At 41.2% G+C, this 17,473-nt stretch overlaps 1 protein-coding gene across 1 annotated transcript in view; it reads left to right on the forward strand.

Moving 5' to 3' along the window:
* Positions 1-17,473, forward strand: part of LOC139410290 (sushi, nidogen and EGF-like domain-containing protein 1) — a 107,104-nt gene that overhangs the window by 37,445 nt on the left and 52,186 nt on the right. Inside the window, exons 4-5 of the mRNA XM_071155778.1 lie at positions 2,434-2,596; positions 14,321-14,446. Coding sequence (XP_071011879.1) covers positions 2,434-2,596; positions 14,321-14,446 — 289 coding nt within the window. The remainder of the gene's footprint in view (positions 1-2,433; positions 2,597-14,320; positions 14,447-17,473) is intronic.

Raw genomic sequence — 17,473 nt, forward strand, 5'->3', positions numbered from 1 at the left:
CTTGTCAGCTCGGGGGTTTGAACTTGCAACCTTCCGGTTACTAGTCCAACACTCTAACCACTAGGCTACCCTGTTACTAAACTCAGCAAAAAATAAATATCCTCTCACTGTCAACTGCGTTTATTTTCAGCAAACTTAACATGTAAACATTTGTTTGAACATAACAAGAATCAGCAACTGAGACATAAACTGAACAAGTTCCACAGACATGAAATGGAATATTGTGTCCCTGAACAAAGGGGGGGGGGGGGGGGGGGTCAAAATCAAAAGTAACAGTCAGTATCTGGTGTGGCCACCAGCTGCATTAGGCACTGCAGTGCATCTCCTCCTCATGGACTGCACCAGATGTGCCAGTTCTTGCTATGAGATGTTACCCCACTCTTCCACCAAGGCACTTGCAAGTTCCCGGGCATTCCTGGGGGGAATGGCCCTAGCCCTCACCCTCCGATCCAACAGGTCCCAGACGTGCTCAATATGCATGACCCTGGGCCTCTTTCCTTTGGTTAGTCAGTAGAAAGGTCTCTTTAGTGTCCTAAGTTTTCATAACTGTGACCTTAATTGCCTACCGTCTGTAAGCTGTTTGTGTCTTAACGACCGTTCCACAGGTGCATGTTCATTACTTGTTTATGGTTCATTGAACAAGCATGAGAAACAGTGTTTAAACCCTTTTCCAATGAAGATCTGTGAAGTTATTTGGATTTTTACGAATTATCTTTGAAAGACAGTGAACTGAAGACGTTTCTTTTTTTGTTGATGAGTTTATTTGAGGTTTTATCTTTAAACTTTCAGCTCATACAAGGAGAAGACTGATCAGAGATGCAGCCAAGAGGCCCATGATCACTCTGGATGAACTGCAGAGATCTACAGCTGAGGTGGGAGACTCTGTCCATAGGACAACAATCAGTCGTATATTGCACAAATCTGGCCTTTATGGAAGAGTGGCAAGAAGAAAGCCATTTCTTAAAGATATCCATAAAAAGCGTTGTTTAAAGTTTGCCACAAGCCACCTGGGAGACACACCAAACATGTGGAAGAAGGTGCTCTGGTCAGATGAAACCAAAATTGAACTTTTTGGCAACAATGCAAAACGTTATGTTTGGCGTAAAAGCAACACAGCTGAACACACCATCCCCACTGTCAAACATGGTGGTGGCAGCATCATGGTTTGGGCCTGCTTTTCTTCAGCAGGGACAGGGAAGATGGTTAAAATTGATGGGAAGATGGATGGAGCCAAATACAGGACCATTCTGGAAGAAAACCTGATGGAGTCTGCAAAAGACCTGAGACTGGGACGGAGATTTGTCTTCCAACAAGACAATGATCCAAAACATAAAGCAAAATCTACAATGGAATGGTTCAAAAATAAACATATCCAGGTGTTAGAATGGCCAAGTCAAAGTCCAGACCTGAAAACAATCGAGAATCTGTGGAAAGAACTGAAAACTGCTGTTCACAAATGCTCTCCATCCAACCTCACTGAGCTCGAGCTGTTTTGCAAGGAGGAATGGGAAAAGATTTCAGTCTCTCGATGTGCAAAACTGATAGAGACATACCCCAAGCAACTTACAGCTGTAATCGCAGCAAAAGGTGGCACTACAAAGTATTAACTTAAGGGGGCTGAATAATTTTGCACGCCCAATTTTTCAGTTTTTGCTTTGTAAAAAAGTTTGAAATATCCAATAAATGTCGTTCCACTTCATGATTGTGTCCCACTTGTTGTTGATTCTTCACAAAAAAATACAGTTTTATATCTTTATGTTTGAAGCCTGAAATGTGGCAAAAGGACGCAAAGTTCAAAGGGGCCGAATACTTTCGCAAGGCACTGTAGATAAACAAAGTAAAGTAAAATATATATATATATATATAAATGAAGTAAAGTAAAATATATATATATATATATAAATAAAGTAAAGTAAAAAAATATATATATATAAATAAAGTAAAGTAAAATATATATATATATAAATAAAGTAAAGTAAAATATATATATATATAAATAAAGTAAAGTCAAATATATATATATATATAAATAAAGTAAAGTAAAAAAATATATATATATATATATAAAGTAAAGTAAAACATATATATATATATATATATATATATATATATATATATATATATATAAAGTAACGTCTGCACCAGCTGTATTCGGCTCATGCGCTTCGATTTAATTTGATTTGATTTGATTTAATCTTAAACTCATAACAAGGATTTGGGCCTCTTGTGGGACTGGGACATTTGAGAGATTTCCTTTTCAGATGGAATTAAAATTCTCAGACAACATGCCATTGGCTAGCCATCGAGAACTTACCCGTAATCTTATGGGCCCTGGTTAAAACTGGTGGACTGCAATGGTTGTAGGGTACCATTTGGGACACGGATCAAGTGTGGTCTCCTCACAGTCACTCTAAACTGTGTTTCTCCTCATAGGCAGGTTTTAATGCTGGCGACGGGAAACGTTACTTCAACATCCCGGGGTCTCGTACAGATGACATGGTGGATGTGGAGGGAACCACCAACGTAGGTCGCCCCGGGAGATGGGTGTTCCGGATTGACAATGCACAGGTGGAGGTGGGTGGCTGCAACCACTCAGGTAAGATCGAGGAGGGACATTTATTAATAATAACTATTATACATTGAATCCATTCTGTAAAGTGTGTTAGGACTCTGTTAAAAATGCAATTCATTTTGATTTGATAGGGCATTTTCTAAAGGGAAAATAGTTCTGAGAGAAGAATGTTGAATGATACTAACATCAACCTCTTTCATCAATCTCTCCTCCTCACTAACTAACTGTAATGTCTCTCCTAACTAACTAACTGTTCTGTCTCTCCTTACTAACCAACTGTTCTGTCTCTCCTAACTAACTAACTAACTCACTAACTAACTAACTAACTGTTCAGTCTCTCCTCACTAACTAACTAACTAACTGTTCTGTCTCTCCTCACTAACTAAATGTTCTGACTCTCCTCACTAACTAACTGTTCTGTCTCTCCTCACTAACTAACTAACTATCTGTTATGTCTCTCCTCACTAACTAACTAACTGTTCTGTCTACAACACACTAACTATCTGTTATGTCTCTCCTCAATAACTAAATGTTCTGTCTCTCTTCACTAACTAATTGTTCTGTCTCTCCTCACTACCTAACTGTTCTGTCTCTCTTCACTAACTAACTTTTCTGTCTCTCCTCACTAACTAACTATTCTGTCTACAACACACTAACTAACTGTTCTGTCTCTCCTCACTAACTAACTGTTCTCTCTCTCCTCACTAACTAACTTTTCTGTCTCTACTCACTAACTAACTATTCTGTCTACAACAGACTAACTAACTGTTCTGTCTCTCCTCACTAACTAACTGTTCTGTCTCTCTTCACTAACTAACTGTTCTGTCTCTCTTCACTAACTAACTGTTCTGTCTCTCCTCACTAACTAACTTTTCTGTCTCTCCTCACTAACTAACTATTCTGTCTACAACACACTAACTAACTGTTCTGGTCTCTCCTCACTAACTAACTGTTCTTTCTCTCCAAACTAACGAATTGTTCTGTCTCTCTTCACTAACTAAATGTTCTGTCTCTCTTCATTAACTAACTGTTCAGTCTCTCCTCACTGTCTAACTAACTGTTTAATATCTCCTCACTAACTAACTAACTGTTATGTCTCTCCTCACTAACTAAATGTTCTGTCTCTCTTCACTAACTAAATGTTCTGTCTCTCCTCACTACCTAACTTTTCTGTCTCTCCTCACTAACTAACTGTTCTGTCTCTCTTCACTAACTAACTGTTCTGTCTCTCTTCACTAACTAACTGTTCTGTCTCTCTTCACTAACTAACTGTTATGTCTCTCTTCACTAACTAACTGTTCTGTCTCTCCTCACTAACTAACTGTTCTGTCTCTCCTCACTAACTAACTGTTATGTCTCTCCTCACTAACTAAATGTTCTGTCTCTCCTCACTAACTAACTGTTATGTCTCTCTTCACTAACTAACTGTTCTGTCTCTCCTCACTAACTAACTGTTCTGTCTCTCCTCACTAACTAACTATTATGTCTCTCCTCACTAACTAGCTGTTATGTCTCTCTTCACTAACTAACTGTTCTGTCTCTCCTCACTAACTAACTGTTCTGTCTCTCCTCACTAACTAACTTTTCTGTCTCTCCTCACTAACTAACTAACTAACTGTTATGTCTCTCCTCACTAACTAAATGTTCTGTCTCTCTTCACTAACTAAATGTTCTGTCTCTCCTCACTACCTAACTTTTCTGTCTCTCCTCACTAACTAACTATTCTGTCTACAACACACTAACTAACTGTTCTGTCTCTCCTCACTAACTAACTGTTCTGTCTCTCTTCACTAACTAACTGTCCTGTCTTTCTTCAATAACTAACTGTTCTGTCTCTCCTCACTAACTAACGTTTCTGTCTCTCCTCACTAACTAACTAACTGTTCTGTCTCTCCTCACTAACTAACTGTTCTTTTTCTCCTAACTAACTAACTGTTATGTCTCTCCTCACTAACTAACTGTTATGTCTCTCCTCACTAACTAAATGTTCTGTCTCTCCTCACTACCTAACTTTTCTGTCTCTCCTCACTAACTAACTATTCTGTCTACAACACACTAACTAACTGTTCTGTCTCTCCTCACTAACTAAATGTTCTGTCTCTCTTCACTAACTAACTGTCCTGTCTCTCTTCACTAACTAACTGTTCTGTCTCTCCTCACTAAATAAATGTTCTGTCTCTCCTCACTAACTAACTATTCTGTCTACAACACACTAACTAACTGTTCTGTCTCTCCTCACTAACTAACTGTTCTGTCTCTCTTCACTAACTAACTGTTCTGTCTCTCCTCACTAACTAACTGTTCTGTCTCTCCTCACTAACTAACTTTTCTGTCTCTCCTTACTAACTAACTATTCTGTCTACAACACACTAACTGACTTTTCTGTCTCTCCTCACTAACTAATTATTCTGTCTACAACACACTAACTAACTGTTCTGTCTCTTCTCACTAACTAACTGTTCTTTCTCTCCAAACTAACGAATTGTTCTGTCTCTCCTCACTAACTAACTGTTCTGTCTCTCTTCACTAACTAAATGTTCTGTCTCTCTTCACAAATTAAATGTTCTGTTTCTCCTCACTAACTAACTGTTCTGTCTCTCCTAACTAACTAACTGTTCTGTCTCTCCTCACTAACTAAATGTGCTGTCTCTCCTCACTAACTAACTAAATGTTCAGTCTCTCCTCACTAACTAACTAAATGTTCAGTCTTTCCTCACTAATTAACTAACTGTTCTGTCTTTCCTAAATAACTAACTGTTCTGTCTTTCCTAAATAACTAACTGTTCTGTCTCTCCTCACTAACTAACTAGTATGTCTCTCCTCACTAACTAGCTGTTATGTCTCTCTTCACTAACTAACTGCTCTGTCTCTCCTCACTAACTAACTGTTCTGTCTCTCCTCACTAACTAACTTTTCTGTCTCTCCTCACTAACTAACTAACTAACTGTTATGTCTCTCCTCACTAACTAAATGTTCTGTCTCTCTTCACTAACTAAATGTTCTGTCTCTCCTCACTACCTAACTTTTCTGTCTCTCCTCACTAACTAACTATTCTGTCTACAACACACTAACTAACTGTTCTGTCTCTCCTCACTAACTAACTGTTCTGTCTCTCTTCACTAACTAACTGTCCTGTCTCTCTTCAATAACTAACTGTTCTGTCTCTCCTCACTAACTAACGTTTCTGTCTCTCCTCACTAACTAACTAACTGTTCTGTCTCTCCTCACTAACTAACTGTTCTTTCTCTCCTAACTAACTAACTGTTATGTCTCTCCTCACTAACTAACTGTTATGTCTCTCCTCACTAACTAAATGTTCTGTCTCTCCTCACTACCTAACTTTTCTGTCTCTCCTCACTAACTAACTATTCTGTCTACAACACACTAACTAACTGTTCTGTCTCTCCTCACTAACTAAATGTTCTGTCTCTCTTCACTAACTAACTGTCCTGTCTCTCTTCACTAACTAACTGTTCTGTCTCTCCTCAATAAATAAATGTTCTGTCTCTCCTCACTAACTAACTATTCTGTCTACAACACACTAACTAACTGTTCTGTCTCTCCTCACTAACTAACTGTTCTGTCTCTCTTCACTAACTAACTGTTCTGTCTCTCCTCACTAACGAACTGTTCTGTCTCTCCTCACTAACTAACTTTTCTGTCTCTCCTTACTAACTAACTATTCTGTCTACAACACACTAACTGACTTTTCTGTCTCTCCTCACTAACTAATTATTCTGTCTACAACACACTAACTAAATGTTCTGTCTCTTCTCACTAACTAACTGTTCTTTCTCTCCAAACTAACGAATTGTTCTGTCTCTCCTCACTAACTAACTGTTCTGTCTCTCTTCACTAACTAAATGTTCTGTCTCTCTTCACAAATTAAATGTTCTGTTTCTCCTCACTAACTAACTGTTCTGTCTCTCCTAACTAACTAACTGTTCTGTCTCTCCTCACTAACTAAATGTGCTGTCTCTCCTCACTAACTAACTAAATGTTCAGTCTCTCCTCACTAACTAACTAAATGTTCAGTCTTTCCTCACTAATTAACTAACTGTTCTGTCTTTCCTAAATAACTAACTGTTCTGTCTTTCCTAAATAACTAACTGTTCTGTCTCTCCTCACTAACTAAATGTTCTGTCTCTCTTCACTAACTAACTGTCCTGTCTCTCTTCACTAACTAACTGTTCTGTCTCTCCTCACTAAATAAATGTTCTGTCTCTCCTCACTAACTAACTATTCTGTCTACAACACACTAACTAACTGTTCTGTCTCTCCTCACTAACTAACTGTTCTGTCTCTCTTCACTAACTAACTGTTCTGTCTCTCCTCACTAACTAACTGTTCTGTCTCTCCTCACTAACTAACTTTTCTGTCTCTCCTTACTAACTAACTATTCTGTCTACAACACACTAACTGACTTTTCTGTCTCTCCTCACTAACTAATTATTCTGTCTACAACACACTAACTAACTGTTCTGTCTCTTCTCACTAACTAACTGTTCTTTCTCTCCAAACTAACAAATTGTTCTGTCTCTCCTCACTAACTAACTGTTCTGTCTCTCTTCACTAACTAAATGTTCTGTCTCTCTTCACAAATTAAATGTTCTGTTTCTCCTCACTAACTAACTGTTCTGTCTCTCCTAACTAACTAACTGTTCTGTCTCTCCTCACTAACTAAATGTGCTCTCTCCTCACTAACTAACTAAATGTTCAGTCTCTCCTCACTAACTAACTAAATGTTCAGTCTTTCCTCACTAATTAACTGTTAACTGTTCTGTCTTTCCTAAATAACTAACTGTTCTGTCTTTCCTAAATAACTAACTGTCCTGTCTCTCCTCACGAACTAACTAAATGTTCAGTCTCTCCTCACTAACAAACTGTTTAATATCTCCTCACTAACTAACTAACTAACCTACTGTTCTGTCTCTCCTCACTAAATTACTTACTGTTCTGTCTCTCCTAACTAACTAACTGTTATCTCACCCAACTAACTAACTGTTCTGTCTCTCCTCACTAACTAACTGTTCTGTTTCTCTTCACTAACTAACTGTTCTGTCTCTACTCACTAACTAACTGTTCTGTCTCTCTTCACTAACTAACTGTTCTGTCTCTCCTCACAAACTAACTGTTCTGTCTCTCCTCACTAACTAACTGTTCTGTCTCTCCTCACTAACTGACTTTTCTGTCTCTCTTCACTAACTAACTGTTCTGTCTCTCCTAACTAACTAACTGTTCTGTCTCTCCTCACTAACTAAATGTGCTGTCTCTCCTCACTAACTAACTAAATGTTCAGTCTCTCCTCACTAACTAACTAAATGTTCAGTCTTTCCTCACTAATTAACTAACTGTTCTGTCTTTCCTAAATAACTAACTGTTCTGTCTTTCCTAAATAACTAACTGTCCTGTCTCTCCTCACGAACTAACTAAATGTTCAGTCTCTCCTCACTAACAAACTGTTTAATATCTCCTCACTAACTAACTAACTAACCTACTGTTCTGTCTCTCCTCACTAAATTACTTACTGTTCTGTCTCTCCTAACTAACTAACTGTTATCTCACCCAACTAACTAACTGTTCTGTCTCTCCTCACTAACTAACTGTTCTGTTTCTCTTCACTAACTAACTGTTCTGTCTCTACTCACTAACTAACTGTTCTGTCTCTCTTCACTAACTAACTGTTCTGTCTCTCCTCACAAACTAACTGTTCTGTCTCTCCTCACTAACTAACTGTTCTGTCTCTCCTCACTAACTGACTTTTCTGTCTCTCTTCACTAACTAACTGTTCTGTCTCTCTTCACTAACTAACTATTCTGTCTCTCCTCACTAACTGACTTTTCTGTCTCTCCTCACTAACTAACTATTCTGTATACAACACACTAACTAACTGTTCTGTCTCTCCTCACTAACTAACTGTTCTGTCTCTCCTCACTAACTGACTTTTCTGTCTCTCTTCACAAACTAAATGTTCTGTCTCTCTTCACTAACTAACTGTTCTGTCTCTCCTCACTAACTAACTGTTCTATCTCTCCAAACTAACAAATTGGTCGGTCTCTCTTCACAAACTAAATGTTCTGTCTCTCTTCACTAACTAACTGTTCTGTCTCTCTTCACTAACTAACTGTTCTGTCTCTCTTCACTAACTAACTGTTCTGTCTCTCTTCACTAACTAAATGTTTTGTCTCTCTTCACTAACTAACTGTTCTGTCTCTCTTCACTAACTAACTGTTCTGTCTCTCCTCACTAACTAACTGTTCTGTCTCTCTTCACTAACTAAATGTTCTGTCTCTCTTCACTAACTAACTGTTCAGTCTCTTCTCACTGTCTAACTAACTGTTTAATATCTCCTCACTAACTAACTGACTGTTCAGTCTCTCCTCACTAACTAAATGTTCAGTCTCTCCTCATTATCTAACTAACTGTTCAGTCTCTCCTCACTAACTAACTGTTATGTGTCTCCTCACTAACTAACTGTTCTGTCTCTCCTCACTAACTAACTGTTATGTGTCTCCTCACTAACTAACTGTTATGTGTCTCCTCACTAACTAACTGTTATGTGTCTCCTCACTAACTAACTGTTATGTGTCTCCTCACTAACTAACTGTTATGTCTCTCCTCACTAACTAACTGTTATTTCTCTCCTAACTAACTAACTGTTATGTCTCTCCTCACTAACAAACTGTTCTGTCTCTCCTAACTAACTAACTGTTCTGTCTCTCCTCACTAACTAACTGTTCTGTATCTCTTCACTAACTAACTAACTATCTGTTATGTCTCTCCTCACTAACTAACTAACTGTTCTGTATCTCTTCACTAACTAACTAACTGTTCAGTCTCTCCTCACTAACTAACTAACTAACTGTTCAGTCTCTCCTCACTAACTAAATCTTCTGTCTCTCCTCACTAATTAAATGTTCTGTCTCTCTTCACTAACTAAATGTTCTGTCTCTCCTAACTAACTAATTGTTATCTATCCCAACTAACTAACTGTTATGTCTCTCCTAACTAACTAACTGTTCTGTCTCTCCTCACTAACTAACTGTTCTGTATCTCTTCACTAACTAACTAACTGTTCTGTCTACAACACACTAACTAAATGTTATGTCTCTCCTCACTAACCATTCTGTCTACAACACACTAACTAACTGTTCTGCATCTCCTCACTAACTAACTGTTCTGCCTCTCCACACTAACTAACTGTTGTTTCTCTCCTAACTAACTAATTGTTCTGTCTCTCCTCACTAACTAACTGTTCTGTCTCTCCTCACTAACTGTTCTGTCTCTCCTAACTAACTAACTGTTATGTCTCTCCTCACTAACTAACTATTATGTCTCTCCTCACTAACTAACTGTTCTGTCTCTCCTCACTAACTAACTGTTCTGTCTCTCCTCACTAACTAACTGTTCTGTCTCTCCTCACTAACTAACTATTATGTCTATCCTCACTAACTAACTGTTATGTGTCTCCTCACTAACTAACTGTTCTGTATCTCTTCACTAACTAACTGTTCTGTCTCTCCTCACTAACTAACTGTTATGTCTCTCCTCACTAACTAACTGTTCTGTCTCTCCTCACTAACTAACTGTTATGTCTCTCCTCACTAACTAACTGTTCTGTCTCTCCTCACTAACTAAATGTTCTGTCTCTCTTCACTAACTAACTGTTCTGTCTCTCCTCACTAACTAACTGTTATCTCTCCCAACTAACTAACTGTTATGTCTCTCCTCACTAACTAACTGTTCTGTCTCTCCTCACTAACTATTCTGTCTACAACACACTAACTAACTGTTCTGCCTCTCCTCACTAACTAACTGTTCTGCCTCTCCTCACTAACTAACTGTTGTTTCTCTCCTAACTAACTAATTGTTCTGTCTCTCTTCACTAACTAAATGATCTGTCTCTCCTAACTAACGGACTGTTCAGTCTCTCCTCACTAACTAACTGTTCAATATCTACTCACTAACTAACTAATTGTTCTGTCTCTCTTCACTAACTAACTGTTCTGCCTCTCCTCACTAACTAACTGTTCTGCCTCTCCTCACTAACTAACTGTTATGTCTCTCCTCACTAACTGACTGTTATGTCTCTCCTAACTAACTAACTGTTCAATATCTACTCACTAACTAACTAACTGTTCTGTCTCTCCTCACTAACTAACTGTTCTGTCTCTCCTCACTAACTGACTGTTCTGTCTCTCCTCACTAACTAACTGTTCTGTCTCTCCTCACTAACTAACTGTTCTGTCTCTCCTCACTAACTAACTGTTATGTCTCTCCTCACTAACTAACTGTTCTGTCTCTCCTCACTAACTAACTGTTATGTCTCTCCTCACTAACTAACTGTTCTGTCTCTCCTCACTAACTAACTGGTATGTCTCTCCTCACTAACTAACTGTTCTGTCTCTCCTCACTAACTAACTGTTCTGTCTCTCCTCAATAACTAACTGTTATGTCTCTCCTCACTAACTAACTGTTCTGTCTCTCCTCACTAACTAACTGTTCTGTCGCTCTTCACTAACTAACTGTTCTGTCTCTCTTCACTAACTAAATGTTCTGTCTCTCTTCACTAACTAACTGTTCTGTATCTCTTCACTAACTAACTAACTGTTCAGTCTCTCCTCACTAACTAACTAACTAACTGTTCAGTCTCTCCTCACTAACTAAATGTTCAGTCTCTCCTCACTAACTAAATCTTCTGTCTCTCCTCACTAATTAAATGTTCTGTCTCTCCTAACTAAATGTTCTGTCTCTCCTAACTAAATAATTGTTATCTCTCCCAACTAACTTACTGTTCTGTCTCTCTTCACTAACTAAATGTTCTGTCTCTCTTCACTAACTAACTGTTCTGTCTCTCTTCACTAACTAACTGTTCTGTCTCTCCTCACTAACTAACTGTTCTGTCTCTCTTCACTAACTAAATGTTCTGTCTCTCTTCACTAACTAACTAACTGTTCTCTCTCCGAACTAACTAACTGTTCAGTCTCTCCTCACTAACTAAATGTTCTGTCTCTCCTCACTAACAAACTAACTGTTCTGTCTCTCTTCACTAACTAACTGTTCTGTCTCTCTTCACTAACTAAATGTTCTGTCTCTCTTCACTAACTAACTGTTCTGTCTCTCTTCACTAACTAACTGACTGTTCAGTCTCTCCTCATTATCTAACTAACTGTTCAGTCTCTCCTCACTAACTAACTGTTATGTGTCTCCTCACTAACTAACTGTTCTGTCTCTCCTCACTAACTAACTGTTATGTGTCTCCTCACTAACTAACTGTTATGTGTCTCCTCACTAACTAACTGTTATGTGTCTCCTCACTAACTAACTGTTATGTGCCTCCTCACCAACTAACTGTTATGTGTCTCCTCACCAACTAACTGTTCTGTCTCTCCTCACTAACTAACTCTTATGTCTCTCCTCACTAACTAACTCTTATTTCTCTCCTAACTAACTAACTGTTATGTCTCTCCTCACTAACTAACTGTTCTGTCTCTCCTAACTAACTAACTGTTCTGTCTCTCCTCACTAACTAACTGTTCTGTATCTCTTCACTAACTAACTAACTGTTCAGTCTCTCCTCACTAACTAACTAACTAACTGTTCAGTCTCTCCTCACTAACTAAATGTTCAGTCTACAACACACTAACTATCTGTTCTGTCTCTCCTCACTAACTAACTGTTCTGTCTACAACACACTAATTATCTGTTATGTCTCTCTTCACTAACTAACTGTTCTGTCTCTCCTCACTAACTAACTGTTCTGTCTCTCCTCACTAATTAAATGTTATGTCTCTCCTCACTAACTAACTGTTCAGTCTCTCCTCACTAACTAAATCTTCTGTCTCTCCTCACTAATTAAATGTTCTGTCTCTCTTCACTAACTAAATGTTCTGTCTCTCCTAACTAACTAATTGTTATCTATCCCAACTAACTAACTGTTATGTCTCTCCTCACTAACTAACTGCTCTGTCTCTCCTAACTAACTAACTGTTCTGTCTCTCCTCACTAACTAACTGTTCTGTATCTCTTCACTAACTAACTAACTGTTCTGTCTACAACACACTAACTAAATGTTATGTCTCTCCTCACCAACCATTCTGTCTACAACACACTAACTAACTGTTCTGCATCTCCTCACTAACTAACTGTTCTGCCTCTCCTCACTAACTAACTGTTGTTTCTCTCCTAACTAACTAATTGTTCTGTCTCTCCTCACTAACTAACTGTTCTGTCTCTCCTCACTAACTGTTCTGTCTCTCCTCACTAACTGACTGTTCTGTCTCTCCTTACTAACTAACTGTTCTGTCTCTCCTCACTAACTAACTGTTATGTCTCTCCTCACTAACTAACTGTTATGTGTCTCCTCACTAACTAACTGTTATGTCTCTCCTCACTAACTAACTGTTATGTGTCTCCTCACTAACTAACTGTTCTGTATCTCTTCACTAACTAACTGTTCTGTCTCTCCTCACTAACTAACTGTTATGTCTCTCCTCACTAACTAACTGTTCTGTCTCTCCTCACTAACTAACTGTTATGTCTCTCCTCACTAACTAACTGTTCTGTCTCTCCTCACTAACTATTCTGTCTACAACACACTAACTAACTGTTCTGCCTCTCCTCAATAACTAACTGTTCTGCCTCTCCTCACTAACTAACTGTTGTTTCTCTCCTAACTAACTAATTGTTCTGTCTCTCTTCACTAACTAAATGATCTGTCTCTCCTAACTAACGGACTGCTCAGTCTCTCCTCACTAACTAACTGTTCAATATCTACTCACTAACTAACTAATTGTTCTGTCTCTCTTCACTAACTAACTGTTCTGCCTCTCCTCACTAACTAACTGTTATGTCTCTCCTCACTAACTGACTGTTATGTCTCTCCTAACTAACTAACTGTTCAATATCTACTCACTAACTAACTAACTGTTCTGTCTCTCCTCACTAACTAACTGTTCTTTCTCTCCTCACTAACTGACTGTTATGTCTCTCCTCACTAACTAACTGTTCTGCCTCTCCTCACTAACTAACTGTTATGTCTCTCCTCACTAACTGACTGTTATGTCTCTCCTAACTAACTAACTGTTCAATATCTACTCACTAACTAACTAACTGTTCTGTCTCTCCTCACTAACTAACTGTTCTTTCTCTCCTCACTAACTGACTGTTCTGTCTCTCCTCACTAACTAACTGTTCTGTCTCTCCTCACTAACTAACTGTTCTGTCTCTCCTCACTAACTAACTGTTCTGTCTCTCCTCACTAACTAACTGTTATGTCTCTCCTCACTAACTAACTGTTCTGTCTCTCCTCACTAACTAACTGTTATGTCTCTCCTCACTAACTAACTGTTCTGTCTCTCCTCACTAACTAACTGTTATTTCTCTCCTAACTAACTAACTCTTATGTCTCTCCTCACTAACTAACTGTTCTGTCTCTCCTCACTAACTGTTCTGTTTCTCTTCAATAACTAACTGTTATGTCTCTCCTCACTAACTAACTGTTCTGTCTCTCCTCACTAACTAACTGTTCTGTCTCTCCTCACTAACTAACTGTTCTGTCTCTCCTCACTAACTAACTGTTATTTCTCTCCTCACTAACTAACTGTTCTGTCTCTCCTCACTAACTAACTGTTATGTCTCTCCTCACTAACTAACTGTTCTGTCTCTCCTCACTAACTAACTGTTATGTCTCTCCTCACTAACTAACTGTTCTGTCTCTCCTCCTCACTAACTAACTCTCGTCCACAGCGTCTGTGTGTCCACACCTTCGACCCTGTCTGAATGGAGGTCTCTGTATTGATGACTGCATCACCGGCAATCCTTCTTTCTCCTGCTCCTGTCTGGCTGGGTTCACCGGAAGGTGGTGTCAGATAGGTCAGTCGGTGAACTTTAACCTTTTTCTCGTGGATAGGAGCTAGGGGTTAGTATACGATCTCGTGGATAGGATCTAGGGGTTAGTATACGATCTCGTGGATAGGAGCTATGGGTTAGTATACGATCTCGTGGATAGGAGCTAAGGGTTAGTATACGATCTCGTGGATAGGAGCTAGGGGTTTGTATACGATCTCGTGGATAGGATCTAGGGGTTAGTATACGATCTCGTGGATAGGAGCTAGGGGTTAGTATACGATCTCGTGGATAGGAGCTAGGGGTTAGTATACGATCTCGTGGATAGGAGCTAGGGGTTAGTATACGATCTCTTGGATAGGAGCTAGGGGTTAGTATACGATCTCGTGGATAGGATCTAGGGGTTAGTATACGATCTCGTGGATAGGATCTAGGGGTTAGTATACGATCTCGTGGATAGGAGCTAGGGGTTGTTTCTGGACAGGGCGACACGCCCCTCCTCCTCTCTCCTCTTATCCGGGGTGAAGGGGATGGGTACTAGGGGTTGATTTGGGATTTTGGGTCCTACTCCATTCTCGGCCAGGAGAGACAGTCACCTTGTCAAAGCTGCGTTCCGCCTGACCTTCCAACTGGATAACATTTTTCATTTCGGGACATGTGCTTGTAATAGCATACGAGGGCACTGCCAGGTCTCTCTGCTCCTCCTGCCAGGTCTCTCTGCTCCTCCTGCCAGGTCTCTTTGCAACACTCCTCCTGCCAGGTCTTTCTGCTCCTCCTGCCAGGTCTCTCTGCTCCTCCTGCCAGGTCTCTCTGCAACACTCCTCCTGCCAGGTCTCTCTATTCCTCCTGTCAGGTCTCTCTGCAACACTCCTCCTGCCAGGTCTCTCTGCAACACTCCTTCTACCAGGTCTCTCTGCAACACTCCTCCTGCCAGGTCTCTCTGCAACACTCCTCCTGCCAGGTCTCTCTGCAACACTCCTCCTACCAGGTCTCTCTGCAACACACCTCCTGTCAGGTCTCTCTGCAACACTCCTCCTACCAGGTCTCTCTGTAACACACCTCCTGTCAGGTCTCTCTGCAACACTCCTCCTACCAGGTCTCTCTACAACACTCCTCCTACCAGGTCTCTCTGCAACACTCCTACCAGGTCTATCTGCAACACTCCTCCTACCAGGTCTCTCTGCAACACTCCTCCTGTCAGGTCTCTCTGCAACACTCCTCCTGTCAGGTCTCTCTGCAACACTCCTCCTGTCAGGTCTCTCTGCAACACTCCTCCTACCAGGTCTCTCTGCATTACTCCTCCTACCAGGTCTCTCTGCAACACTCCTCCTACCAGGTCTCTCTGCAACACTCCTCCTACCAGGTCTCTCTGTAACACACCTCCTACCAGGTCTCTCTGCAACACTCCTCCTACCAGGTCTCTCTGCAACACTCCTCCTACCAGGTCTCTCTGCAACACTCCTCCTACCAGGTCTCTCTGCAACACTCCTCCTACCAGGTCTCTTTGCAACACTCCTCCTAACAGGTCTCTCTGCAACACACTTCCTACCAGGTCTCTCTGCAACACTCCACCTGCCAGGTCTCTCTGCAACACTCCTCCTACCAGGTCTCTCTGTAACACTCCTCCTACCAGGTCTCTCTGCAACACTCCTCCTGCCAGGTCTCTCTGCAACACTCCTCCTGCCAGGTCTCTCTGCTCCTCCTGTCAGGTCTCTCTGTAACACACCTCCTGTCAGGTATCTCTGCAACACTCCTCCTACCAGGTCTCTCTGTAACACACCTCCTGTCAGGTCTCTCTGCAACACTCCTCCTGCCAGGTCTCTTTGCAACACTCCTCCTGTCAGGTCTCTCTGTAACACACCTCCTGTCAGGTCTCTCTGCAACACTCCTCCTTCCAGGTCTCTCTGCAACACTCCTCCTGTCAGGTCTCTCTGCAACACTCCTCCTGCCAGGTATCTCTGTTCCTCCTGTCAGGTCTCTCTGCAACACTCCTCCTACCAGGTCTCTCTGCAACACTCCTCCTACCAGGTCTCTCTGCAACACTCCTCCTACCAGGTCTCTCTGCAACACTCCTCCTACCAGGTCTCTTTGCAACACTCCTCCTAACAGGTCTCTCTGCAACACACTTCCTACCAGGTCTCTCTGCAACACTCCACCTGCCAGGTCTCTCTGCAACACTCCTCCTACCAGGTCTCTCTGTAACACTCCTCCTACCAGGTCTCTCTGCAACACTCCTCCTGCCAGGTCTCTCTGCAACACTCCTCCTGCCAGGTCTCTCTGCTCCTCCTGTCAGGTCTCTCTGTAACACACCTCCTGTCAGGTCTCGCTGCAACACTCCTCCTACCAGGTCTCTCTGTAACACACCTCCTGTCAGGTCTCTCTGCAACACTCCTCCTGCCAGGTCTCTTTGCAACACTCCTCCTGTCAGGTCTCTCTGTAACACACCTCCTGTCAGGTCTCTCTGCAACACTCCTCCTACCAGGTCTCTCTGCAACACTCCTCCTGTCAGGTCTCTCTGCAACACTCCTCCTACCAGGTCTCTCTGCAACATTCCTCCTACCAGGTCTCTCTGCAACACTCCTCCTGCCAGGTCTCTCTGCAACACTCCTCCTACCAGGTCTCTCTGCAACACTCCTCCTACCAAGTCTCTCTGCAACACTCCTCCTGTCAGGTCTCTCTGCAACACTCCTCCTACCAGGTCTCTCTGCAACACTCCTCCTTTCAGGTCTCTCTGCAACACTCCTCCTTTCAGGTCTCTCTGCAACACTCCTCCTGTCAGGTCTCTCTACAACACTCCTCCTCTCAGGTCTCTCTGCAATGTTCCTCCTGTCAGGTCTCTCTGCAATGTTCCTCCTGTCAGGTTTCTCTGAAACACTCCTCCTGTCAGGTCTCTCTGCAACACTCCTCCTGTCAGGTCTCTCTGCAACACTCCTCCTGCCAGGTCTCTCTGCAACACTCCTCCTACCAGGTCTCTCTGCAACATTCCTCCTTCCAGGTCTCTCTGCAACACTCCTCCTGTCAGGTCTCTCTGCAACACTCCTCCTACCAGGTCTC

The sequence above is a fragment of the Oncorhynchus clarkii genome, chromosome 5, assembly GCF_045791955.1.
Source record: "Oncorhynchus clarkii lewisi isolate Uvic-CL-2024 chromosome 5, UVic_Ocla_1.0, whole genome shotgun sequence".
Lineage (NCBI taxonomy): Eukaryota > Metazoa > Chordata > Actinopteri > Salmoniformes > Salmonidae > Oncorhynchus > Oncorhynchus clarkii.